This window comes from Psammomys obesus, unplaced genomic scaffold (assembly GCF_907164565.1).
Source record: "Psammomys obesus unplaced genomic scaffold, mPsaObe1.curated_primary_1811, whole genome shotgun sequence".
In the NCBI taxonomy this organism is placed as follows: domain Eukaryota; kingdom Metazoa; phylum Chordata; class Mammalia; order Rodentia; family Muridae; genus Psammomys; species Psammomys obesus.
The window spans coordinates 16,237,545-16,262,419 of record NW_026591598.1 but is presented as its reverse complement, the minus strand read 5'-3'; the positions used below and the strand labels follow the sequence as shown (position 1 = coordinate 16,262,419).

Genomic DNA, 24,875 nt, shown 5'->3' with positions numbered 1-24,875 from the left:
CCCAAGTCCAGCCTCCCCCACCCATCCAGACAGCCAAAGCCTCAGGGAAGCCAAAAGGAGCCCAATTTGTAAAACCCAAAGCCCACTGAGTCAGCCATTCTCCAGGGATAAGTTGGTCCATCCAGCTCACTGGAAGATGGCTTCCCCCAGCCCCAAACTGTTTCATCCCACAGACCAAAGCCCCCATCTCCTTATTCGGGTCAGATGGACAGCAAGTCCCCAAGAAACAAGGCCAAGGAAAGAGAGGAGACACAGGAAGAGTTCTTTATTGTACATTGGAGAAATAGCCCTGTGTGCTGGTTCAAGGTGCAACATACAGAATACAGAGTTAAGAAAAGGAACTGGGGGGTGGGGACCTCTTGAGGTCCAAAGTTGCAAACAAACCAAAAAAAAAAAAAAATGGTAAAAGATTCCTCACGCAAGAGGCAGTTTTTGCAAATACCATGCAAAACAGGCAGCTGGCGAGCCTAAGAGAACCCCTATAAATAACAGAAAAGACACTCCAAGCATTCCTGTACAAGGACTCAGAGCACAGGGAAAAAAAGAAACCCAAATGCCTTTTGGCGTTTCAAGATATTTGGCACTCTTGTGATTACATTTGTATTTTTACAGTCCATTAAAGAGAATAAAGTGACACAATATTGGAGGAAAGAGGGGGCTCACACAAAAGACCCCCCAAGGGGAGGTTAGAAAAAGCTCAAGCATTTTTCCTTGTTTTTCCTGTTATGTTTTTTTCTTTCTTCCTGACACATAAAACCCGCTGTTGGTATTAACCCGGTCTAAGAGCCTCCCTGCAACAAAGAAACTCAAGCTCTACAGTTCATCTCTTTGAAAGAAGACAAGGATTCTTCCTAAGCATCCTTCCTTGGAAAAGTCGCCTTCTGCTTCTAACCACATTTCTGATAACTTCAAAGGATGACCGAAGTACAGCAGTATCTACAGAGATCATTTTTTTCCCCAATTTTCTTTTGTACATCCAAGAATAAACAACATTAAAAAATAAAACTCGACAGCATGTCACATCCAAGTGCACGGGATCATTTTTGCAAGGTTAAATAATGTAAACGTCAGGGACAGCCAAATCAGCGAGCACGCGAGCACCTTCAAGTACTCGGTGCTGCCTTCAGGAGGTGCTTCAAAACCCAGATCTAGAACTGCACAAGATTTACCATATATAAAAGGAAACAGGTATTAATTTTGACAAACAGCTGCAACTGAGACTCTTTTCTTTATATGTGTGTATATGTGATTTTTTTTTAATTTTTTTTAAACTTTTGTTTTTTTGTAGAGGAGCCCAGAGCCTTCTCCTCCCCTTCCTCCTCCTCCCACCTCATCTCTCTCCCGGCCTGACATGAGACACAGGTTGTTGGTTTCATCGTAGGTAGCAAGCTAGCAGTAAATTTCAAAGTGCTTTCTCCTCCTCGTGCTTTCGTCGGTAACTGTTACGGCCCGCCACTCTTCTTATCCTCTCCCTCCCTCAACTCATTGTCTTTGGGGCGGTTACACGCCAGGAGGTGCCTTGTCGGTCATATTTTTCAGCACGTCATCAATCCTATCATCTTCAATAACAACTGCAAAAAATAAAAATAAAAATAAAAAAGGGAGGAGAGAGGTGAGAGAGCTCAGGCCTAGGCAGGGGTCGCAGATATTCTGTCTATGCTCACCGGCGGGGTGCAGCAGAGGGCGAGGAAGGAAGGCTGGCAGCCCTGTGCAGGGGGAACAACCCCACGGCGGTAGCTTCCCTACCCTGCCTGGCTGAACTGCCCCAGCGCCTAACCCGCATCCTAGCAGGATTCTAAGAAAAAGCGAGCAAGAGGGAGCCATCCCCGTAGCTAGGCTGCAGCCCGGGCGGCACTCCGGCCCTGTCCTTTCCCAGCCCGGGGCATCCGTTTGCAAAGAAGAATCCTAGGCCGAGAAAGGGAAAAAGAGGGGAAGCCGAGGTCTTCGGGTCACTGGTGCCGGTGGCCCAGGCCGGGTTCCAAAAAGCCCAGAGCCAAGAAGGGAGGCTGGGATCGCTTCCCACGCCGATCCTCGGCTGGAGAGTTCAGGCCTGGCCTGCGCGGGTGTCCCCTTCCCGGGCACCCTGCCTGAGCCCGGGCCGGTGGCCTCTGCTCTCTGTGCCACCGCAAAGAGCAGAAGCTCCCTTGGCTGCCGCCCGGAGCCCTGCCTGCGGCCGTCTCCTCCGCCTGCCTCACGGTCGGTCTCCACACTGCCCTCCTCGGTCCCTCTCCGGGAAGATCAGCTCGCCCGTCCAGGACTCCGGGTCTCTCTACGCGTGGGTCTCTCTGTCGGTCACCCTCATTGTTTCAGCTGCCTCAGCGTCCTCCCTAGACTCGAGCCCACGGCTCGCTGTGGCTCCCGAGACAGCTCCCTCGCTAGATCTTTGTCTCGGGCTCGAGCCCACCTCGGTCCCTCGAGTACCCCCTCCCTTCACCTCGGCACCTCAGGCTCTTCGGGCAGCACCCTGCGGCTCGGTTTCTCTGGGGCTTCTCCAACTCCAATATCCCAGGCTAGACCAACCTTCTCCCCTCTGGCAAGTAATAATGCGACCCGAAAGCCCCTCGCCTTCCCCGAGGGAGTTAAGGTCCTTCCCCCGCAGTCCCCACGCAGCCCCCCGAGGAGCCCCGGGACCCCCTCCCCCAGGGTAGCTGAGCAGAGTGCAGCTACGACTCCACTGCGCAAAAAGGGGGAGGGGATGCGAAATCGAAAAGCAAACTTTGGTGCGGCTGAGGACGAGGGGGGGGCAATAACCTTTGGGCCTCGGCTGCAACTAGAGGCCACCACGCCCCCGGGTGACCCCGTGGCTGGCCGGAAGAGATGCGGACGCGTGCCCGAGGCCCGATCCCGCTCCCACCGCAGGAGGGATCCCCTAGACCCTGCCGGAGGTCCCCAGACCGCGGGGACCCCTGCGCCCCCGCCAGGCCGCAGCACCCAGCCCTCAGGGGGTAAGGGGCGGAGAACTCACCGCGCTTGCTCCGGCCGATCTGGCCCAGCTTGGGCGGCCGCTTGTTCTGCCCGGCGCCGAAGAAGTTGTTGGTGTCCTGCAGACGGCACGAGAAGATCTGGCCCACGTCGCCGCCGTCGCCGTAGGGGCTCAGCTTCTCGTCGCCGTAGGGCAGCACCTCCGACATGGTCGCGTCCGGGGGCTCCGAGGCGGCACCTCCTCCGCCCGCGTCCCCGCCCGCGGAGGACAGGGTCAGCGGCGCTGGGGCCGGGGATGGCCGGCCGGGGACGGCCCTCGGGGCTGCCGCGGGGCCGGGGGCCGGCGAGAGGCAGGGGGACACCGCCTGGGGCAGGAGCGCGCAGCCCGCGCGAGCGACCCAGCGAGCGCCCGCAGCTGAGCTGCGCTGCGCTCGGGCTCCGCGCGCGAGTGGCTGCTGCTCCGGCGGCGGCGGCGGGCAGGACTCACATCCTCGGCGCGCTCCGGCGCGGGGCGGGGGCCGAGCCGGGCGGGGCCGCGGCGCGCGGGGAGGAGGAGGGTGTCCCTGCGAGCCCGGAGGGCGCGGGACTGAGGGGGCGCACCCCGGGGAGCGCGCGGGCCGGTCCTGCCGCGGGGCGCGGGAGACGGCGGCGGCGGCGACTCAGGGACTGGGAGGCAGCGAGCGGCCGAGGGGGAGGGGAGCGAGGAGGAGGGAGGGCAGGGGGAGGAAACCCGGAGAGAGGGAGGGAGGGAGGAGGGAGGGAAGAAACCGAGAGGGCGACGGGGAGAAAAACAGAAAGACGGCGGGAGGCAGGGGGAGCGGCGGGAGGAGGCAGGGTGAGGAAGCGTAGAGGAAGAGAAAGGAGTGGGGACTAGACCTGGAGCGGAGAGGCCAGACGAGGGAGGGATGGAGGGTCGGAGAGGAAAGGAAGAGAGAGGGGAGAGAGGGAGGCAGGGACGGCGGAGCAGCCCGCGAGCGGCGAGCGAGAATGCCCGCCCGGGCTGAAGCGAGGCGCCGGAGGAGGGCGGGAGGAGGGGACCCGTGGGCCTCGGGAGAGATCCCTGGGAGCCGAGCGACGTCACGGGGCCGCGCCGGACCGCGGCTGGCTTCCTGCCCCCGCCCCCTGTCCCCTCCGTCCCGCCCGCGCGGAGGGGCCCCCGGTGCGCCCCGCCCCTCCCCTCCCCGCCCGGCCCGTGCCCCTCCCGCGCGGTGTTTACCCGACCCGGAGCCTGTGCGCGCCGGCTCGGCTGCCTGTGACTCCCGGGGGGAACCCGAGGCAGCGGGAGGGGAGGGGACCGGGGAAAGGCGCTGATGCTGACCTCCCCGGAGGCCAGTTACAGAGGCCGGAGAGCCAGGCGCTGCGCGAAGACTCGCGGGCACGCCTCTCCCTCCCACCGCCACCGCCACATTTGTGCCCCCACTCACACACCGCGTCCGCGTCGGGCATTCCTAAGACCTCATCCTCTGCCCCCCACCCCCACCCCCCGGGCTTACTGGATCTGTCAGGAAGACCTTTTCTTCACTTCTTGTCCCTCTGTGCTGGGCCCTGGTTCCCCGCGGGACAAGAAGGAGGGGAGGAGGGGGCAGCCCCGCCTCCCGCAGGATAAGGGAGAGCCTCATTACTCTGGGCTTACCCGGGATGCCCGGCTCCTGGCGCCCTCTGACTCCGCTGGGGACAACCCGGGGCCGCGGTGCTCTGCCCTCCGGGACCTCTCTTACAGTAACAGTCTTAATAAAGCTCTGGGGAGAGACTGCGGCCCTCTACACCGGGAGCGTGCTCCTGCACCCTGGGAGGGAGACCCGGGAAGCGGGAGAGGCCCGGGAGTCGCATCTGAACGCCAGATGGTAACTCCATGGGGGCAAGGTGCGTGAGGAGCTCTCATTATCCTCGCCTGAGCCGGGGCACCTGCTCTCCCCAGGGAGACCAGACCTGCTGGGCAGAGCTGGCCTAACCCCTGGGAGGGGGAACCAGACCAAGGTCAGCAGCCTGCTGGAGGAGGCTGGGCTGGGACGCTAACCCTCGTCAGCCAGACTCCTAGCTCACCTAGCACCCCAGTCCCACCGGGGAGCAAGGGGAATCCTATCAGCATCAAAAGAGCTCCTTCAGGTTCACAGTTAACCTCTGGAAGGACCTCCAGTGAGTGGGGCTGAAGGAAAAGGGAGAGATTGATGGGGTTTTTTTTTGTTTGTTTGTTTTTGGGGGGGGGAGGGCTGCCTGGAAAGACTCAGCCTAAAACCTGCTCCCCTCAAAAAAATAAATAAATAATAATAATAAGTTAAAGGACTGGCTGGTTTCCAGAGCCAGACCCCGGAAGAGAGGAGGAAGGGGAGAAGGAGCAGGAGTGAAGAGGCTTAACGGATAGAATACGCCTGGCCTATGGGTCCCAGCCTGATCTTGAATCCCAACCCTGTTGTTCCCTAGCAGTGAGACCCTGGGCAAGCCATCTCCGAAGCCTAAAAATCCCTGTAACGCTGCAAGTGTGGCTGCCCAGCTGCCGATGTGCCCCTCAAGACAGCTAAAGTGGGGAAACCCAAGGCAGGCTCCTGAGACAAGGCTGTTAGTGCACGTGCATTAGTCCAGTAAGAAACGGTTCCCTTTGGTGCAGCTCTTTAACCATTCCCCCACCCCTCAGAGACGCCTCTCTAACCCATAGCTGAATTCAGACATAGGAAACTGAAGCCAAGAGGGCCTGGGCTAGCTCTGAGTCCAGCGGCTTGTCAGTGGCAGGAGCACCCAGATTGTGACTCCCTTCCACAAGCCACCTGTCTCCATTCATTTGGCTCTACTGGGGGCCTGCTCTGTGGTTAGTTCTCAAGTGCTGAAAGACATAACAAAGGCCTAAAGCGCAGGGTGATATAAACTTGCAAGCAGCTCTTAGATTTGTGTTATGCTTTCTGGTTTTGCCCCCGAAGCATTTTTTCACATCCATTATTGACCTTGGGGCTCAAAAATAAGGGCCTTCTGAAGTAGAAGGAGGAGAGGCTGTTTAACTGATGGTGCAGAAAAAGGATGAGTGACTTGGCCAAGGCCATGGTCTAATGGTGGAGCCAGGAGAAGAGCCTCCATTTGTGTGACCAACCCAAAGCAACTTACAAGTTAAGTTTACCTACCAGGGCCCCAGTGTGTAGAAGATAAAGTCACAGAGAGAGCCGAGGACTCCCCACACAGACAGTGCAAGAGAGGAGAAGGCAGTTATAGCTCAGAGCCTGTTGTGTTTACCTTTGCCTTGGGAAAATGAGGCAGAAGGTGGCAGTACCCACTTTCCCAACTAGTGCCCACTCCCTTCATGAACATACATGCCTTCTAAGCACATGGACAGCGTCATGTGCTTAGACAATTTGAAAAGCGTCTCTAAGGACTGGGAGAATGTAGCTCAGTGGTAAAACACTTGCCTAACTATGCACAATGCCCTGGGTTCTCCAGCCAGTCTTCCTGGAAAACGTCTCTGTGATTATTGGAAAGGTCAACCTTCAGAAGAGGGTGGGGCTGGGAGAATGGTCAGGCCCATTTTGCAGATCAGGTAGCTGGAGGTTAAGTGATCTGTCCAAGGTCACATGAAAGTTCTGCAAGGGAAACTGGGATTCAGCGCGTCCATGTTCTTCCTCTGTCCCTCCTGACTGTCTTCATCACTCAATCTTTGATTTTCTGTTTCTCATGGTCTTTGGTTGAGCATCCCTCTAGCCTGAGTCAACCCATGTCTTGGGACTCCATTCGTACCTGTGTCCACCCCAAAGGCCCACATTTGTGCCAAAGATACCAGATCCTGAAGGGAAAATAAGTGGAGATAAAGACCGCCCACTTCTACACCCAAAAAAGAAGTTGCCATTGCACGGTCGGGTAGACATCAAATTCAGATCCCTGCTCTGTCACTTCCTAACCCCAAGACCTAGTCACCTCTGTGCCTCAGTTTCCTCTCCTACTGTTATTGTTTAATACAAACTTACCCAAGGGTCCCTGGGCTCAGTGTTTGATCCCCAGCTGGAAGCATTATTCCATAAGCTTCTGGAAGCCAATGCCTGGCTGAAGGAAGTGGGTTACTGTGGACATGCTTTTAAAGGTGTGCTCTGGTCCCCAGTTTTCCCTCATACTGATTCTGGCACCCATGATACGAACATTCCTCTACCATATACCTCCTGTCACCTGGACTGCCTTACTCTAAGAGCCCAGAGTCAATTGGCCATGAACTGAACCCCCTGGAGCTGTGAGCTAAAATAAGTTCTCCCCATAAGTTGCTTCTGACTAGCATTTCTGTCACAGCAATGCACAGTGTGTGGATGCCCTATCAGCCGGGGTGAAAACCAGTTCTCCTCAGTGGTCTCTTCCGTGAAAGGAGATCAGTTATGAATGGTTCCTGGCACACAGTTTGCCCTCAGTAATTGTGGTTGTTATAAGCCTTTGCCCTTTATTTGTGGTTTTGTTGTTTTGTTTCGGTTTTGTTTGTCTGTCTTATTTTTGAGACAGGGTCTCACTGGGTAGCCTAGCTGGAACTCAGAGATCTGCCTCCTGGGTGCTGGGATTAAAAGTATATGCCACTCCATATCCTGTGGCCAGGCAGGACTTCCAGTGCAGGGAGGGGGGACACCAACTCACCCACAAAACCCTCAACCCAAAATTTGTCCTGCCCTCTTCTCACTCTAGTCCTCTGACTATACCATAAACTGGGAACCCTGTGGAAGAGGAGAACCCACCTTCCTTTCTATCCCCCTTGATGTAGAAGCAGAAGGCTGGCACCCTGTGAGACCCAGCACTAAAAAGGGGAGAGGGCACCAAATCCCAAGCAGACAAAAAACTGCCTGAAGCCAAGCCAAGGGCTCCAGAGGCTCATCTTGGCGTCCTCTTAGATTCCACCTGAAGTTTCTTAACTAGACCTAGACATTTCCATGGCTCTTTCCAGCACATTCTGCCATCATAACTTTACATCTAAAGGCCCTGCTGTGCCCCAAGCACCCAGAACTGGTGGGACATGGGAAAGAAGAGTCACTATAGAGGCTCCCTCTGTCCCCATCCCCTTCTATCTATTCAGATGGGGAAACTGAGGCACAGACAGCCACATCAGAAGGCAAGGGCAAGAGTAGGGTGTAGCTGTGACGCAATCTCTGGTGGTAGGCATCTCCCAGCAGGCCAAACCCAGGCTTCCACAGGGTTGTGCACTGTGTGGGTCACAATTTGCCATGGCTGGCTCAGACCCTAGACCATCCCCAGGAAGAAAGGCCAGGATGCAGCATTGTGTTGGTGACATAAAGTTGGTCGGATCTAGAGAAGTTAAGTGGCTGCCGGGCAGGAGGGACTACTCTGAGCCAAGAGTAGATTGAGCCACGCTCCCCAATACTGCTCTAACTCAGTGGGAGGATTCCAGGGAGGTGAGCTATGTTCTTTGAAAGACAGGACTCTGGCCCCTCAACACACATGCATGCACAGGAGCCCTGAGCCTTTGCTCAGTTTGCCCATCAACTGCTTTTCTGGCCAGGGTATCAACGGCAGACCAGTAAATAAACCCAGCATGACCACACTGTGATAGTAATGAGACTGTCCCCAGCACACTAGGACACCAGCAAGAGCAGGTACGACTTTAGTGCCCCGAAGGTCTGCCTGGGAGGCTTGGAAACTTGGGGAGGTTCTAAAGCCTGGCACCTGAGAACTACCAACTCTTGGTCAAGTTTCCTCTGTCCAGGGCTCCCAAGAAGCTTCAGCACTCTTAAGAACCTTGATGAGCTGGAAAAATGCCTCAGAACCTAAGAAGACTGGCTGCTCTTGCAAGGAGCCTGGGTTAGGGTCCCCAAAACCCACAAGGCAGCTCACAACCCTCTACAATTCCAGTTCCAGGAAATCCAATGCCCTCTTTAGCCACCAGGCACACACTTGGTTCATAAACAGACAAAAACACCCATACATGTTTTTTTTTTTTTTTAATCTTAACCTCAACAGGAATGGAGTCAAGTCATGCTGCTGAAAGGGGTCAAAAGAGAAGCTGCGCCCCGTTCCAGATCAGGGAGGCCACAGAGCTCTGACCCTGAGCTCCACTTCACCCAGTGATTGCTACCCGCTATGCCCGAGTTAGTTAAGAAAAGTTGAGTGACAGCCCAAAGCCACCCTGACAATGAAAGGCAGCAGGAGGCCAAGCTCTGTCACTGCTAGGTGGCATCCCTGGGGATGCCAGGAGTTAGGAAAGCAGGGCAAGCTCTTTCACCTCACCTTAACCATGGAAACCTGTCCCAGGCCAAAGGAGACTACGAAGGCAATAACTCTCTTCCCAAGATATAAAAACTTGCGTGTAAGGTTTCTAGGAACCTGTAGTTCCTTGTGATGATGGAGATAAGGCTGGATCCTAGGGAGAGCACCACAGCATCTCCCACCAACAACATAGCATTGTTCCGCACTTCCAGCCCCAAAGCGGCAGAACCGGCTAAGGGGGCCCATGGCTCTGGGTTAAGACCCAAGAGCACTCAACCCCGGCAAGAGAGGTGCTCCCACTAGCTGCTGAGCCCAGGTTCCGTAGAAAAAGCTAATGAGCAACGCTCTGGATGCCCTCCCATAGGACTGTCAGCTGAGAAAGGGGTCCTTTGCATCATGTGAAGGGCTGGTGAGTCCCAGATGAGGAAGATGAGTTGCCCTCCTAGAGACAGCTGCCTCTCAGAGGCACTGAGACCAGACCCCGAGACACATGCTCTTCTTAGGGAGCCAGCGAAGCAGGAGTTAGTGGAGGCCAGGCAAGAGGCCAGCCGCCTGCTCACACCCTTCTGCTCTCCTGTGTAACCTGCAGACAGCATTGCCCTCTGAGCCAGAATCCCTCTCAGCCATAAAATGAGAGACCAAGGTCAGGCAAGGTACAGATGGAGTCTGTACCTTAAAGCGAGGGCAGGGGACAGCTCCATGCAGTGAGTCCCTGGGGGGTCTGCAAAGATGGGCAGAAATTCCCGTGTGGCTGAAGGGCAGCCCATGCCCTGGTGGAGGGCAGAGGGGGGAATTGAGGGCAGAGAGCTACTTGGTCCAGGGGCTCGGGCAGATCTGCCCAGGTGAGGAACACTGGCAACAAGGAAAATTCACAGCAATCAGCAGGAGCAGAATCCTAGAGGCTAAAAAGCCTCAGGGAGGAAGAGCAATCCAAGCCCCAGGAAGAAGTCAAATGGTGAGGGTGAGAAGGCTAGTAGTGAAAAGGGCCAGAGCATAGGAGGAAGAAGAGAAAGCTGGAGGCTAAAGAGGCAGGAAGTGGGGGGACGGGGGTAGAAAGGTAAGCAGAGGAAAGAGGGGTGAGAGCTGGCAAAGAGCCACGCTGGGGAGAAGTAGAATTTCTCCCAGAGAAAAATCAAAAGCTAAAATCTGTGTCATCATAAGGATTTTTTTTCCCCAAGCATCTTTCCCCAGTGTGAAGTCATGGGCATATTTTAAGACCGTTTGATACATTATGCATATCTAGTTGTTGAGTAAGGGAATGATGGCTAGGGTATTTAAAGACGTGAGTGCCTGGGAAACTATAGAGAGAGAAATGTGAGCCCCTCCCCTTCCCCCCCCCCCCCCCCCCCCCAAACGCAATCCCCCCCCCTCCCCCCCCCCCCCCCCCCCCGTGCATTTCAGAATGTCTCCAAATTCTCACATTTTTCAACCAGTGTCCTAGTGAGTTGGGCAATAAAGGCGGAAAAGACAAAACTCCTGTTTCATCCTTACCAGGCTGGGCCAAGGTGGTCCTGGGCTCCTAGGCCTGAGGTCCTGCCTAGATTCTTCTCTCAGACCTGCAGGGCCTCTTCCCAGGCCTCAGGGTCAAGAAAATAACACAGGCTTCTCTAGCAACCTGTTTCTCGTCCAAGCTCCCCGGAAGTTCTCAATTGTGAGTGCACACCACCACCTGGTGGTCAGAGCAAACTCTGCACTATGGGAGGGCTCTCCCTTGAGTCTGGGGAAGGTGGCAGAGAAGAGGATAAATAATCCATTGTGACAGCGTTCTAAGCGCCCTCCCAAGGAACACCTGGCTAAGGTGGGAAGGCTGTGAGGAGCAGGAAGACGTACTCGTTTGTTCCCCTAGGCACTCAGATGCCGGGAAGCCCTCATAAACATGGGCGCCTCATAAACCTGGGTTGAGCGAGTCTGTAGCCCCCACGAGCCAGTCTCAACCCAGCAGTATGGAAATCTGCTTTGAGGCCCCTAAGATGAAGTGAGGACCCCGGAAGACATTGAGGAGGAAGCGAAAAAGCTGCAAAGCCCCTCCCTGCGACGCCGCCTGTGTTAGCAGTTCAGCCTTGCCCACCCCAATCAGGGAAGGGAAATGCCAAGTCCCTCGGCTGGCATCTGGAAAACAATGAGGCAGCTGCAGGGAAGTGACTAATGAGCGCTTCGGGGAGCAATTCGGGACATCACGCATGGAAACTTATCTCATTCCAAACTGTTAACTTAACGCTACCTAATTAGAGAGGAAATGTGCTGAGCTCCCCGGCCTTCCACAAACGCCCTCCTGCGGCTGTGGCGCAGCTAGGCCAAAAAGAAGCCCCTCTACTCCCAGATGCCCAGCCCCCAGCAGGACTCCCCAACACCTCCATCTCAAACGCTCTCCATCTCGTCGGTAGGTAACATGTCTGAGCTGGGTGGAGCTTTGGAGCATCTAATCCAACTTACTCCTTTCATAGTTAGAACTGGGGGCCGGAGGTTCCGCCACTGGGCGGAGACCACCATTCTGGAGGCTGATGCAGGAAGAGCCCAAGTCCAAGGTCATTCTGGGCTGTAGGGTAAGACCTCCTCTCAAAAAGAAAAACAGAAACAAAAACAAGACAACCAGCAATGGATCCAGGACCAGAGGAAAGCAATCTTTCAATCTTTGTGCTCTCTCTTTGGGCCAATCGCCACAGTCTGATAGTGCTGTTTTTCTTGTGTGGAATTCTCAACTCTCTGGGCAAGCCACTGCATGAGATATCCTCCTGAACAACTCCCCCTCTGTGACCCTTTAATACAGTTCCTCATGTTGGGGTGGCCCTCAACCATAAAATTATTTTTGTTGTTACTTTGTAACTGTAATTTTGCTACTGTTATGAATAGTAATGTAACTGTCTGTATTTTCTGACGGTCTTAGGTGACCCCCGCCATTCAATCTCCAAAGGGGTCGCAACCCATAAGTTGAGAACCACTGACCCAGGTGAACTATTCCCTGAGTATATCTGTGACCCACCTGAATGTCAGTACCACCATCCCACAGGCTACAGTCTTGGATGGACTGGGCTCTTGGGCTGAACAAAAAGGGGAAAGAGAGCAAGCAGGCTGAGCTTTCATGTTTCTCTGCTTTGAAATCTGCAAGATGCTCACCATCATGCTGGCCCTGCCTTAACGGACTGTTTTCCCTTAAACTGTGAGCCAAATAAATCCCTTCTCCCTTAAATTGCTTCTATCCACTATTTGGTTACAGCAGTAAGAAATCTGTACCAGGAGTGGGGTCATTGCTGGGATAAGCCTGACCATGTGGCCCACAGGCTGCTGAGCTGGTTTGCAGAAGGTATGTGGAAGAGTCTGGATCTACAGGCTAGAAATGCCCTATGGTTCTGTGAAAGAAGCGTAAGGGGCCATAGTGATGGAAATCTGGAAGAGCAGGATTTGGAGAGAAAAAAGTACAACAAAGATTTGCCTCATGAGGTTTTAAAGGTGAAGAAGTCTATTTCAAACTGAGACAGAGGCCATCTATGTTATATTCTGGCTCATTCTGGCCATGTCCTGAGAACCTGAGTGAAGATAAAATGAAAGTAATGGGCTCATTTGTTTTGTGGAGAAATTTCTAGATAGTAGTATTCAGTCTACACCCTGGTTACTGCTCATGGCTGTCAGATTCACAGTGAGAGGAACAGAAAGATAGGGGAAATGTGTAGTGGGGCGAGCTTGCAGAGAAAGCAGATATAATCGTTACGGAGATTAGCTCTACTAAAGAGAATCCTCACACACTCTGCCCTGGGAAAGTAGAGAAAGTGCCCTGCCAGCAAGACTCCACCCATCAAAGGCTCCAACTGTGAAAATGTGAACATATTTGAAGATTGGACGGGAATGCAGCTGAAGAATTTTTTTTGCCCAAACAACTACCTATGAAAGTGTTTTCCCTGGGTCACTTGCAAAGCACAAGGAGGCCAATAAAGCCAGGACACAAGAGGGTCAAAGTGCATCTCCAGCAGGCAGCAAAACTTAGCAGGGTTGTCAACATAATTCTGGATAGACATACAAAAATGCAAGGCTTACAGGGCTATAGAGGCTTGCAGCAAAGTTCTAGAGCGTGAGTGAATCCAGCCAGTGTATATGGCGGGTTCAGGTTCCCTCTGAGGACCTCAGGTGCCACTGTGTGAAACTATCAAGGTAAAGCCTAATGGCAGTGGAGAGCCCAAGCCAGGATTATGGGGATGAACAGCAAGGCCGTGTGCTACAGATGGCAGAGCTGGAGGGACACAGCTGCTCAAGCCCTTTGTAGCACGATGCCATCAGTCCCAGATGCTGGACCTGGGCTCCGGGGTTGGGTATCTGTTCTGTAGGGTTTTGCTCTTGTTTTGGTATCTTCTTTCCTTGTTTTGCTTTCATTCAATTTTTTTATAGGCGCTCACAGTTAGAGAGTTTGTCTTGAGTCTTGGACGAGACTTTGAACTTGAACTTTGGAACATCGTTGGTACTGTTAAGACTTTGGGGACTTCTAGAGATTAACTCAACACATTCTGTATTGAGATGTCCACGAGAGGCAGAATGTTTGTTTAAGGTGATATGTTCAGTGTCAGGTTGACAAGGAGTGGACAGATCTTCATTGGCAATTTTTCTGGATTTAGAATCACCTAGGAAACATATCCCTGTGTGCGTCTGGGAGGGCATTTCCAGAGAGGTCTAACTAAGGAGGGAACACTTCCCCCGCCCCCCAAACTGGGAAGTACCACCCTATGAAGTAGGAAGGTAAGCACCAGCGTTGATTTTCCTGAGCTTCCTAACTTGTGAACAAGCAGCCTTGCCTGTCCCACCATTATGGACTGTTTCCCTGTAAACTGAAAACCAAATTAACTCTTTGTAGGCATTCCCCGGCAAATGGCCATTAGAGCTCACACCTGGGGCAGCTTCCACTGTCGTGACTATCAAAGTAGTCAGGCGGGTAGAAAGTACAAGACCTGGTGACCTTATGTTGGAGAGTCTGCCCAGAGACGAACAACCAATGGCAGGCTCAGAGATAGTGTGGAGGAGCCTGATTGGTCGCCCAAAGCTATATAACCTGCTCTCTCTTCCAGAATAAACAAGTCTGCAGCCACTCACCCTCAGTTCGCATTCCCCCGACTCCCAGTGTCACTCATTTTACATCTGTGTGGTGACTCTGCACCTCTCACCCCCATGGGCTGGGTCCTTGGGAGGAGGACCAACAACTCTTTCCTCCTTCAAGTTTTCTGTTCAGCATTTGGTTAGAGCAACAAGAAAAGTGACCAATAAGGCATCCACAGCTAAGAGCTTGGGCACTGGAGTACAGGCCTCAGCTCATGTATACTTGATGGAACATTTCACCTCTCCGAGCCTTGGTTTCCTCTTAAAGAATAACATGATACAGGCATACGTGCCATATTCCTCACACTTGGGAGGCTCAGGCAAGATCAAGTTCAAGACACACCTGTGCTGCACACCCCTGTCTCAGAAAACAAAAGGGAACCCAACTTAACTCCCAGGTCGGGAAGGGATGAGAGCACCAGGCAGTGTGTAGTCGGGAGACCTCTTACTGACAATGTAAAATCACACTCCTGAAGGGAAGTAGACAGCATAGTCCTTACCCTAGACCTGGACAATAAGGCTAGGAGCAGTAATAGATGAGACTGTGTCTCGGGATCTTTGAGGAACACCCAAGTCAGCCCACAGGGAGAAGCAGGAGGCTATGAAGAAAACACTCAAAGAAGAGTCTCCAGGGTGAATAGACAGTAGGGAGTGGAAGGAACTACAAGGACTCCGGGGCCCAGTAAGCACGAGCAAGAGCAGGGAGCAGCGTGATGTGGCTAAGGAAGCTGGCTCAGAAAGTCAGGGAGATGGGCTTGCAGAGGTGGCTTGACATGCCTCACAATAGGTGGGGCTTAACCTACAGCTGGCAGGGACTTGAGAAGGGCTTGAACAGAGGAGGGACATAGTGATTTAGATGGATCCTTCCAGGTTAACCTTTTTCACATGATACGCTTGTCATCAGACAATTCGCTTCTAATGGTCAGAGGATCTGCTCCAGCCAGAAAAACCTGGGGCTTCTGCAGTGTGTGTGTGTGGGGGGGGTGTTTAATAATTGTTTGTGTGGACATGTTTTATATATATACCACATGCATATGCATAGTGCTCTCAGGGGCCAGAGGAGGCCATCAGCTCCCCCAGAAACTAGAGTTAAAGATGACTGAGGACAAGCATATGGGTGCTAGGAATCCAACCTGGGTCCTCTGGAAGAACAGCCAGTGCTCTTAACCTCTGAGCCATCTCTTCAGCCTCCCACTATAGTTTAAATGTCCCCTCCCAAACCCACATTGATATTTTAGTGCCACTGTCACAGGATGAAGAGGTGGAAACTGTCAAGAATCGTTAAGGGCATAAATTTAATAAGGTCATTGGGAGGGGGTATCTAAGCTGGTTATTCAAATGACTGGATCTTTCCCTCCCTCAGCAAGAGGCCCTCTGCTGTTATAGCACTGGATGAAGTTCCTCAGCAGAGTGGAGTGCCATGTTCCTGGGTTCTTCAGCCACTAGAATTGCTAAAAATCCACCTCTGTTCTTCATGAATTACCCAGCTTCAAAATCCCTGCTGTAGGATCAAAAGGCAGACTAGGAAAACATCCTTCTGGGATGTCTTCTGAGGAGGACTGTGTCTCCCCTCCCTTCCAAGTAGGACTCATTCCTTGATGAACAGGATGCATTGAAACATACTTCAGGCCCTTTCAGGACAAAGCTGAGTGTCACTCATTTTACATCTGCAGGCACAAAATATACCGGGTTTGACAGATGGCCAAGTGCCCTTCAGTGAAATCCAACTCAATAGGCCCTGCTGGATTCCTCAGCATCAGGGCCTTTCCATGACTTGGGGTCAGGCCTGTGAAGGGCATCTGAGATTGACCTACTTTGTCATGTTCCTGTTTGCTTTTTAAACGCTCCACTAGGACTCTGAATGAATTAGGACTCTGAAGAACGCCTTCCAGCCCATCCATCACCAGGATCCACTGGGGAGGTGGGTTGAAGTGCTGACTGGCTAGTAAGAAGATGCTGTTTCTGATAACAGAGTGGGCTCTCAGACTGTGGGTTCTGCACTTGCACTTTTAACCAACCACAATCAAAAGTATTCACGAAAGGAACCGAACTGAGCACGTACACATTTATTTCCTTCTTCCCTCCACAATATCACAGCATAACTTTTCACCCAGTCACCTGGGAATCGCCTTGCATCGGGACAATCCAGAGATGACTTCGTGCGCACAGAAGGGGGCCTGTGGAACCTAAGCAGACTCCAGCCATTGCACATGGCTGAAGGACCTGTGATCAGTCTCCACAGGTGTCCTGGAATCCAGGACCAAGGAGAACCAGATTGTCTGGGTTCCCAGGCTTCAAGGGCTCCCAGCAAAGGCTGCCGTCTTTATAGTTAGGCTGAGGAAGCCCAAGTCACCGCTGTGCTGATTCAAGTACAGGAAATGAACGAGTACCAATACCAACTCTGGGGAACTAAAGCCTTAGCATGTACGGTGCCTGTATGGGTATTCCAAGCCAGCAGCAGTTAGTCAAGATGGCTCCCACCTAGCCCTGCCTGCCAGGAATTATAAGGGCTGAGATGAGTGACAGCAGACTCGGCCACACCAGTCCCACTGTCCACTCCCCTTAACTCCATTTCCTTCAGCACCCCTTAATCCAATCTTGGTCCCACATACCACAATCTAGGACCCCTCCAACCTGCAGGTGCGACCTATAAAGTGGAAGGCCAGATGACAGGTACAAAAGCAAAAGCTGGCTACAGCGTCAGAAACACCAGGCTCAAGTGGGGACCCGAGATCCCCAATCCTAGCCCAGGGGACATGCCCACTTCTTAGCCCTGACAGACTCTTTTGCTGCTGTCTGCTCACCTGCAAGAGCCCACAGGGAGACCAACAAGCCACCAGCCCTTCCTCATAATCCCTTTGATCGGATTTGTTCTTGACTCTGGTGAAGGCGGGGCTCCAAAATCACCACCTAAGCCCCACTGGGCCCTTAGAGCTGCCTTCCAGAAAGGTGAGGGAAGGGGGAAGGGCTTTCCCAGCGGTCAGCTCACCCGGTCCTCACTGGGCAGGACTCTACTGGCCAGCACCTGTCTGTCTCTCCAGCATGGTCAAGTCTTCCTCTGACTGTTCCCACTGACACAGGGAATCTGTGGGTCCAACAGGAACAGCTTGGAGTTTCCTGGGCAAGGCTGTGTTATGTTCTTTAAGCTTTTTGTTTGCTTGGAGTTCAGGTGGTGGTCATAATTTGCTAGTGAGCTTCCCACCCTCCAGAACTCCACCTCTTCTGGCTGTACACTCACTGGCACAGCCTGTGGGCTGTGGTGAGGGGGACTCCCTTTGCAAATGCAGGGCTTCTGTGGTGTTTTCCTTTTCCAGGTTTTTAGTTTTGTATGTGTGTGTGCTTGGCCTGCTGTATGTCTGTACACCAGGTGCATGTTTACAGCCCACACAGATCAGAAGAGGGCATGGAACCCTGGAACTGGGTGGGGTTTAGATGGTTGTGAACAGTGTAGGTTCTGGGAACTGCATGCAGGTCCTTTGCAAGAACAAGTGACGTGCTCTTAGCCACTGAGCCATCTCTCCTACCCCAGCTCTTTTGAGACGGGGTCTCACTATGGAGGCTAGGCTGCCCTCAACTCACAAGACTGCCTCACCACTCAGCCCAGCTGATAGTAGCAGCTGGTACAATCCCGGGGAAAAAGCACTGTACACTAATATCCCCTTGCTGTCCACCAGTGCCCCATGCCACCGCAGCTGCTCCAGTGTTCTGAAGACACATTTTGTTAAAGACAACTATGTCAGCAAGCCCAGGTGGCACCCTGGGCCAGCTGTTAGGGAAGTCCTTAGGGTTCACAAGTCCCCTTGTGGGCCTGGCAAGCAGGGAGGGCCTCAACAACCATGAACTGCAGCCCATCCTGTGGGGAGCCCAAGCTACCTCACAGCAAACAAAGAAAACAGAGGTCTTCAAGATCCATCCTTGTCCTGTCACAGTGGAGCTTCATCCCAGGGAAGCCTCATCCTAGCCAGGTAACTTTAGAGAAGCTGCAGACACACACGTGTGCTGCTTGTGCTGCTTGTGCTGCTCATTCAGATGCTGCATGTACTAGTGCCGGCACCCGGTAGAATCCCCTCTCCCCCAACAAGAACAGGTGAATGTTCAAGGAAGAGAAGAGCTGTAAAGATGACTTCTGACCACTCGACGGTCTCCAATCTCTCTTGCCCTCAAAAGTCAGGAGTGGGTGCGGGAGAGGACTGCCAGGGCTGCTGATGGGGAGAATGAGGTCGTCTGGCTTGCTGTGTGGGTGGCCACCAACTACCTTTCTTTGGCAAAAGCAAGCAAAGAAGCTACAAAGTCCAGAGGCCAGGACAGCAGCAACCTTCATTCCCTTTCTTTTAGTGAGGCCTTTCCACAGGAAAACCAGAGTGGCCTGGGGAAGACAGGCACTTAGGAGCTCCATGCCCACAACCCTGGTGCCCTCCCACGGTCACAGGAAGACACCTGGCTGCTTGCCAACCCCCTACAAACACCTAGAAATGCCCCTGGTCCTCCTGCTGACCTGTGTCCCACCCACATGGGCCAGGGAGACATGCTGACCTCACTTCCTGCTCTCTTCTTCACAAGCATTACTCATTAAGCAAGTGAGGGACACAGCGGCCTGCCCTGCCTGACGAGTTTTAAGAAATTCCCTCCCCTGGGAAGAAGTAGGGGAGTCTAGAGCAGTCTCCCAAGAGGCCACACTGCAAGGCCATCCAGAGCTTAGCCTTCCTCCCAGGCTACTGGAGTCACCACCCCAGGGAGCAAGAGTAGAGAGGCCTTGGTGGCTGGACAATAAGCTGGTCTTATTCAGTCACACGCATACACACAAACACACAGGTGTGCACAAGCAAGCATCTAGCTCCTGAGAAGGCAGCCCTCACCACAGTTCCCATCAGGTGCTTGGAGCTGGAAAGTGAGCCATCCAGGTTGAAAAGCAACAGCCAGCTGTGGAGATTTGAGGCTCGCCAATGTCACCTCCATCATACCTGAAGGTAGAGCTATCCCACCAAAAGCCTCAAGATAAACCCTGATAAGGGGAGGGACATCTGCAGTGTGATTGCAAGACCCCTAGCTGTTATACAGGGGAATCACCCTGGAGATCTCCCGCCGGCAGATCGGGCACCTCTTGGGCTCTGGCAAGGAGAGGTAACACTGGCGGCAGGAACAGACGTGCCCACATTCAAGGAAGACACAGGACTTGAAACTGCTCAGACACACCACACAGGCACTCTTCAGACTCTCCCTGTCCTCAGGTGAGGCTTGGCTCAGCAGGTGAGCCTCATGTTCACGGAACTCCTCCTGGAGCTGCTGCTGGCGCGAGCGCTCCTGCCGCTGTAGGTACTGCCTCCGCAGGATGAAGAAGAGGGTGGCACAGGTGGCAAAGCCAAACACCAGGACCAGAACCTTCCAGAGCCGGACACTGGACTCCTGCCTGTGCAGCAGGCTGTCGAAGTCCTGGCTGCTCAAATAGTATTGCATGCCTTGCTTGGGGGGCTGCAGGCAGACAGCGTTGTTGTCCAGGACCAGTTCACCAATCCCTGTTAGGGTGGCCCCAACCTTCAGCATCTCCTCTGTCTCCTGGATGCCTTTGGGCCGCTCACCGCTGATGTAGTGGCCAATGACATCTGTGAACGACTGTACAGACGGGTGGAACTTCTCATACACAGTCTCCAGGCCCAGATCCACAGAGTCCAGAGGCTTCAGCACTCGCACAGCCACTCCATCCTCATGGGGCACCAGGTCAAAGGGCACAGTGTTCGTCCTCTGGTGAATGATCTTGGAATAGTCATTCCTAAAAGAATGCAAGGACTTAAGATGAACAAGAGCAGGAGGTGCCCAACTCCCAGACATGGGGTCACCTACTTGCAGGTACAAACATGGGATGAATCCCGCCACCGTCACTGGAGGCCTCCAAATCAGTAAGTCCTAGAGCATTACATCACCAGAGACACGGCAAGGAGTGTCCACTTTAAGTCCTCAGGTTTCAGCGGGCAACAGGTAGCAACAGAGGTCACCTATAGCGCTTACTCCCTCGTGTCACTGTATATAAACACCTGAGAGAAAAAACTGCTAGGGGCAGATGGGAAAACGGCTTCCTGTGATGGCACAGAATTATTTAAACAAATCCACAGAGACTAATCTACCACTTCAGTGTGCTCAGAATCAACAGATTCCAAGTCCCTGCTGAAAACCAGGTTTGGCAATCAGGGCCTAGGAGCCTGCGCTCTAACTGGCTGCCTCCCGGGCTCTAAGGGAAATGCACACAGCCACACTTGGGACAGGCAGCTCTGCGACCAGTTCCCAAGAAGCTAAAGACGCAGCAAGCCCAGGCCCGGGCAGCAAGCGGATGGGTGAGATGGTGGAGGGTGGTGAGAGGACACGCACCAGAGGTGGGTGGTTCGATTCCACACCATCTTATGCTCCTGAAGCGTCAACCGCTGGATCACCCCCTTGCAGTTCTCCACAAACTGGCTGTTGAGCGTTTCTTTGACAGACCGCACAGCTCCTGGGGAGAGAGAGTAATCATGGTGCTCCTGAAGGACAGGACGGCTCTGCCTTCTCTTTAAGGTTTCAGCATGTACTGAGTTTCACTAATTAACAGTGGTATCTGTGTCACCATAAAGCACATCTGGAGAGCACTCTGCAAAGTACCTAGTGTAAGTACCTCACATGAGTCACACCAACTGTCTTATACCACACTGAGTCTCTCTAAAATCAAAGAACCACGATGGTTTGGTCTCCTTGCCAACACCATTAAAAGGCTCTTACGAAGACCAGCATGTGAGGTGCCGCTAAGCCTGACAGCCTGGACTCCGGGACCTACAAGAAGGTAGAAAGAGCCAAGTCCCCCAAGTAGTCCTTTGACCTCCACAGTGTGGAGCGGCCCCCTCACCCGGCTCTCCCATACAAGCAAGATTAAATAGACAGACAGGTAAATGTGAAGGGGGGGTGTTTATGCCAGCCAAGATGGCCTTTACGGACTACTGGAAGGAGGCGGGGTTGCCACCCATACTACACGACCAGTGAACACACCTTCAATGACAGCATAAGGCACACACTTCCCCGGCGCTTCTGAAAGAATGCCCTTCAAGTCTTCACCCAAGTGCATCTTCTTAGCTCCCTAAAGCAAAAACAAATAGGTAGTAAATTGGACACCGAGTGCTGAGATGTTCAATCAAACTTAAGGTGTGGGGAGAAGGGGGACGAGGAGACTGGACAGGAGGGAGAATGTAGAGGAAGGATCTAGTTTGGAAGTCTGGCCCTGACACTTGAACATAAACAGGCCAGGTGCTCTGGCTCATCTACACCAAGACTGGAGGTGTCATCATCTGCCTTCCGGTTTAACAAAAGACTTTTTCAAGACGTGGTTTCTCTGTGTAGCCTTGGCTGTCCTAGACTCACTTTATAGACCAGGCTGACCTCAAACCCACAGTGACCTGCCTGCCTCTGCCTCCCTGAGTGCTGGGATTACAGGCATGCACCACCGCACCCAGCTTCAACAAACACTCCTTTAAGATAAACACTATCTTTGGGTCCTAACACAAAAGTAAGGCTTTTCAAATTTTTACTTTATTATTTTTATTATGTGGGTGTTTTTGCCTGCATGCATGTCTGTGCACCATATACATGCCTGGTACCCACAGAGGCCAAAAGATCCCCTGGGACTAGAGTTAAAAAATGATTTGTGGGGGATGGAGAGATGGCTCAGAGGTTAAGAGCACTGGCTGCTCTTCCAGGGGACCCAGGTTCAATCCCCAGCACCCACATGGCAGCTCACAAATGTCTGTAACTCCAAGATCTGACACGCTCACACAACCATTACTCTTAGCCGCTGAGCCATCTCTCCAGCAGGAAGCAAGGCTTAAACGTTTAAACTGAGCAGTAGGGTTAAGATATAGTCCTTAACCTGGCTCAGACCCACTGGCTCAGACCCAATCCTTCCAACAAAGGTCATCTTGACAAGTTCCTTCTCTGACTATCCCCAGGCCCTTGGCGTTTCCTTTTCCCAGCAGCAAAAGCTTCCTGGAAGAAATTCCAGTTTCTTGGAGTCCACTGTTTCAATAACCAGACAGTCAAAGCTAAAGACACAATAGAAATCTTCACTCCTATCTGGTCTGTTCTCCTACCCTTGAAAAGACCTAAGTTTCAATTCCAAGTTGTCTTAGTTTCATTCCCTCTTGCTGTGATAAAATACTGGGAGAAAAAGAGCTTAGGGGAGGAAAGGTTTATTTGGGATTGTCATGGTTCAAGGGTATACTCAATCACTCTAGTGACATGTCCTGGCTGGTTTTATGTCAGCTTTACAGAAGCTAAAGTTATCTGAAAGGAGGGAACCTCAACCGGAAAATTCCTCCACAAGGTCCAGCTTAATTAGTGGTTGATGGGGGAGGGCCTAGCCCATTGTGGGTGGCTCTATTCTTGGGCTGCTGCTCCCTGGTTCTGTAAGAGAGCAGGCTGAAGTCAGCCATGGTGGCCCACACCTTTGATCCCAGCACTCTGGGAGGCAGAGGCAGGCAGATCTCTGTGAACTCAAGGCCAGACTGATCTACAAAGTGAGTCCAAGACAGCCAAGGCTACACAGAAAAACCCTGTCTCGAAAAACCAAAAGGGGGGGGGGGGGGGGGAAGCAAGTTGAACAGCCCACAATGATCAAGACGGTAAACAGGACTTCTCCATGGCCTCTGCATCAGCTCCTGCCTCCAAGTTCCTGCCCTGTTTGAGTTCCTGTCCTGTCTTCCTTCAGTGAAGAACAAGTGATTTGGAAGCATAAGCCAAATAAACTCTTTTCTCCCCAAGTTCATTTGGTCACAGTGTTTTATCACAGCAATAGTAACACTAAGACAGGAAGTCAAGGTAAAAAGAACTTAAAACAGCTGGTCACACGATACCCATAACCAGGAAACTGAGCAATGAATGTCTACGTTCTGCTCTACGTTTCTCCCTTTTTTGCAGTCAAGGACCCAACTGCAGCGAATGGTACTGTCCAATTTTAGGGCAAATCTTGCCATTGAAATTAACCTAATCAAGACAAACCCTCATGGGTGTACCAGAGGCTTGACTCCTATGTTTCAGATCCTGTCAAGCTGACAGTTAACATTACTTATGTGACTTTCCCTTTTAGTCTCAAATTCAACCTCAAAAATCTGGGTTTGCGATCAGGGAATGCCAATGTCACCTATCTCAGGAAATTATTGTGCTGAAAAAAAAAATAAGTAAAACCAAGATGGAAATGTGCTGTGTGAACTGCTAAGCGCAGTTCAAAAATGAGAATGTATTTTTAAAGTAACCATAATATAAAAAGAAATGATCGTAGAAGCAAGGAGCAGAGTAGCTAAATAAATGAGCCTCTAAAGTTCGCTATTCTCCAGGTTGGAAGCACTCTTCCATTACATACCTACATCTCCTCCATCGCCACCCCAAACATCACTTTGCTTAACGTGGCAATGCCCCTGTCAACTGGCCACACTCTAGGATCACTAGGAAAGAGCGTCTCACTAAGGAACTGTCTAGACTGGGTTGGCTTGTGTGCTTCAGACATATCTGTTAAGAAACTATCTTGCTGGGCGTGGTGTGCACGCCTGTAATCCCATCGCTCTGGGAGGCAGAAGCAGGCGGATCTCTGCGAGTTCGTGGCCAGCCTGGTCTACAAAGTGAGTCCAGGACAGCCAAGGCTACACAGAAAAACCCTGTCTCTAACTACCACCCCCCAAAAAAGAAACTGTCTTGACAGCTCTAGCTGAAGTGGGAAAACTCGCCTGTCACGTTGTGGGTGACACCATTCCCTAGGTTTAGGCTCCAAACTTTCTAACAGTACAGAAATCAAGCTGAGCACTAAGCAGGCATGCCTTTGTTTCTCTTGACTCAGATGCAATTTGACAGCAGACTCAAGTTCCTGCGTGGTCTTCCCCATGATAATGCCCGAAATGTGAAACTGAAAGACAAATTCTTTCGCCCTCCCCTACGTTGTTTTTCGTCGGAGTATTTTACTATAGCAAAAGAAACGAAACTCCGTGTCCCTTTCCTTCCACTTTTCTCTGCCTTACTCCCACCCGATTCTCGCCCCATCACACCGTCGGATCACGTGTGGTCTCGCTGTCCTAGAACGGAATACCCACGAGGACAAGGACCTGTTCCAGAAATGGCTTTACAACATTATGCGATGATGTCCAGAGACACTTAGTGTAACTCGAAGGACTTCGGGGCGGGGCAACCTCGTTGCACGTGGCCGAAATCTACTCTAGGCAGCGGGTCCTCCGGGGCCCTGTGGATCCCCCGTGGGGCTCGACGCGAGTGGCCGGAGAGACCCGGCCGGCTCCCGCACTGACCTTGAGCTCCTGGGCGACCTGGGCCTTCTGTCGGTATATGGAATACAGCACGGCGGTGACCACCGAGCTGGTGCCCAGCAGGATGACCTGGCCCAGCGACGGCCGCGACCCGCTCTCCATGGCGACGCCGAGCCGCGCCAGCCGCCTTGCTGCAACCGCGCGACCCCTACGCAGCCAGGCAGTCCTTCCCGGAAACCATAGTCCGGCGCCCGTTAATGACGCAATACCGGAAGTTGTTCTGGGGCGGGGCGAGGGCAGAGAGAACCGGAAGACAACGTTGCCTAAGTGATTGCGGTTGCTGCGGCCTCTTGGGAAACCAATCAGATCCCTGGCGGACCACCGTGAGTGGCTCCAGGACTTCGACCGTTCAGTTGGCTGCCCGTGGTCACGTGGGAGAGCTCCCTC

At 52.8% G+C, this 24,875-nt stretch overlaps 2 protein-coding genes across 2 annotated transcripts; both read right to left on the bottom strand.

Moving 5' to 3' along the window:
* Positions 1 to 248: 248 nt before the first annotated feature.
* Positions 249 to 3,566, bottom strand: Camk2n1 (calcium/calmodulin dependent protein kinase II inhibitor 1). Its single transcript, XM_055611414.1, has 2 exons — positions 2,966 to 3,566; positions 249 to 1,571 (listed from the first exon to the last, which is right to left on the bottom strand). The coding sequence occupies exons 1-2, from the start codon at positions 3,129 to 3,131 to the stop codon at positions 1,501 to 1,503; spliced, it is 237 nt and encodes a 78-aa protein (XP_055467389.1). The 5' UTR covers positions 3,132 to 3,566; the 3' UTR covers positions 249 to 1,500.
* Positions 3,567 to 16,220: 12,654 nt separating this feature from the next.
* On the bottom strand, positions 16,221 to 24,672 carry Mul1 (mitochondrial E3 ubiquitin protein ligase 1). The gene is made up of 4 exons (XM_055611372.1): positions 24,471 to 24,672; positions 21,178 to 21,265; positions 20,530 to 20,650; positions 16,221 to 19,936 (listed from the first exon to the last, which is right to left on the bottom strand). The coding sequence occupies exons 1-4, from the start codon at positions 24,588 to 24,590 to the stop codon at positions 19,213 to 19,215; spliced, it is 1,053 nt and encodes a 350-aa protein (XP_055467347.1). The 5' UTR covers positions 24,591 to 24,672; the 3' UTR covers positions 16,221 to 19,212.
* Between the last annotated feature and the right edge of the window lie 203 nt (positions 24,673 to 24,875).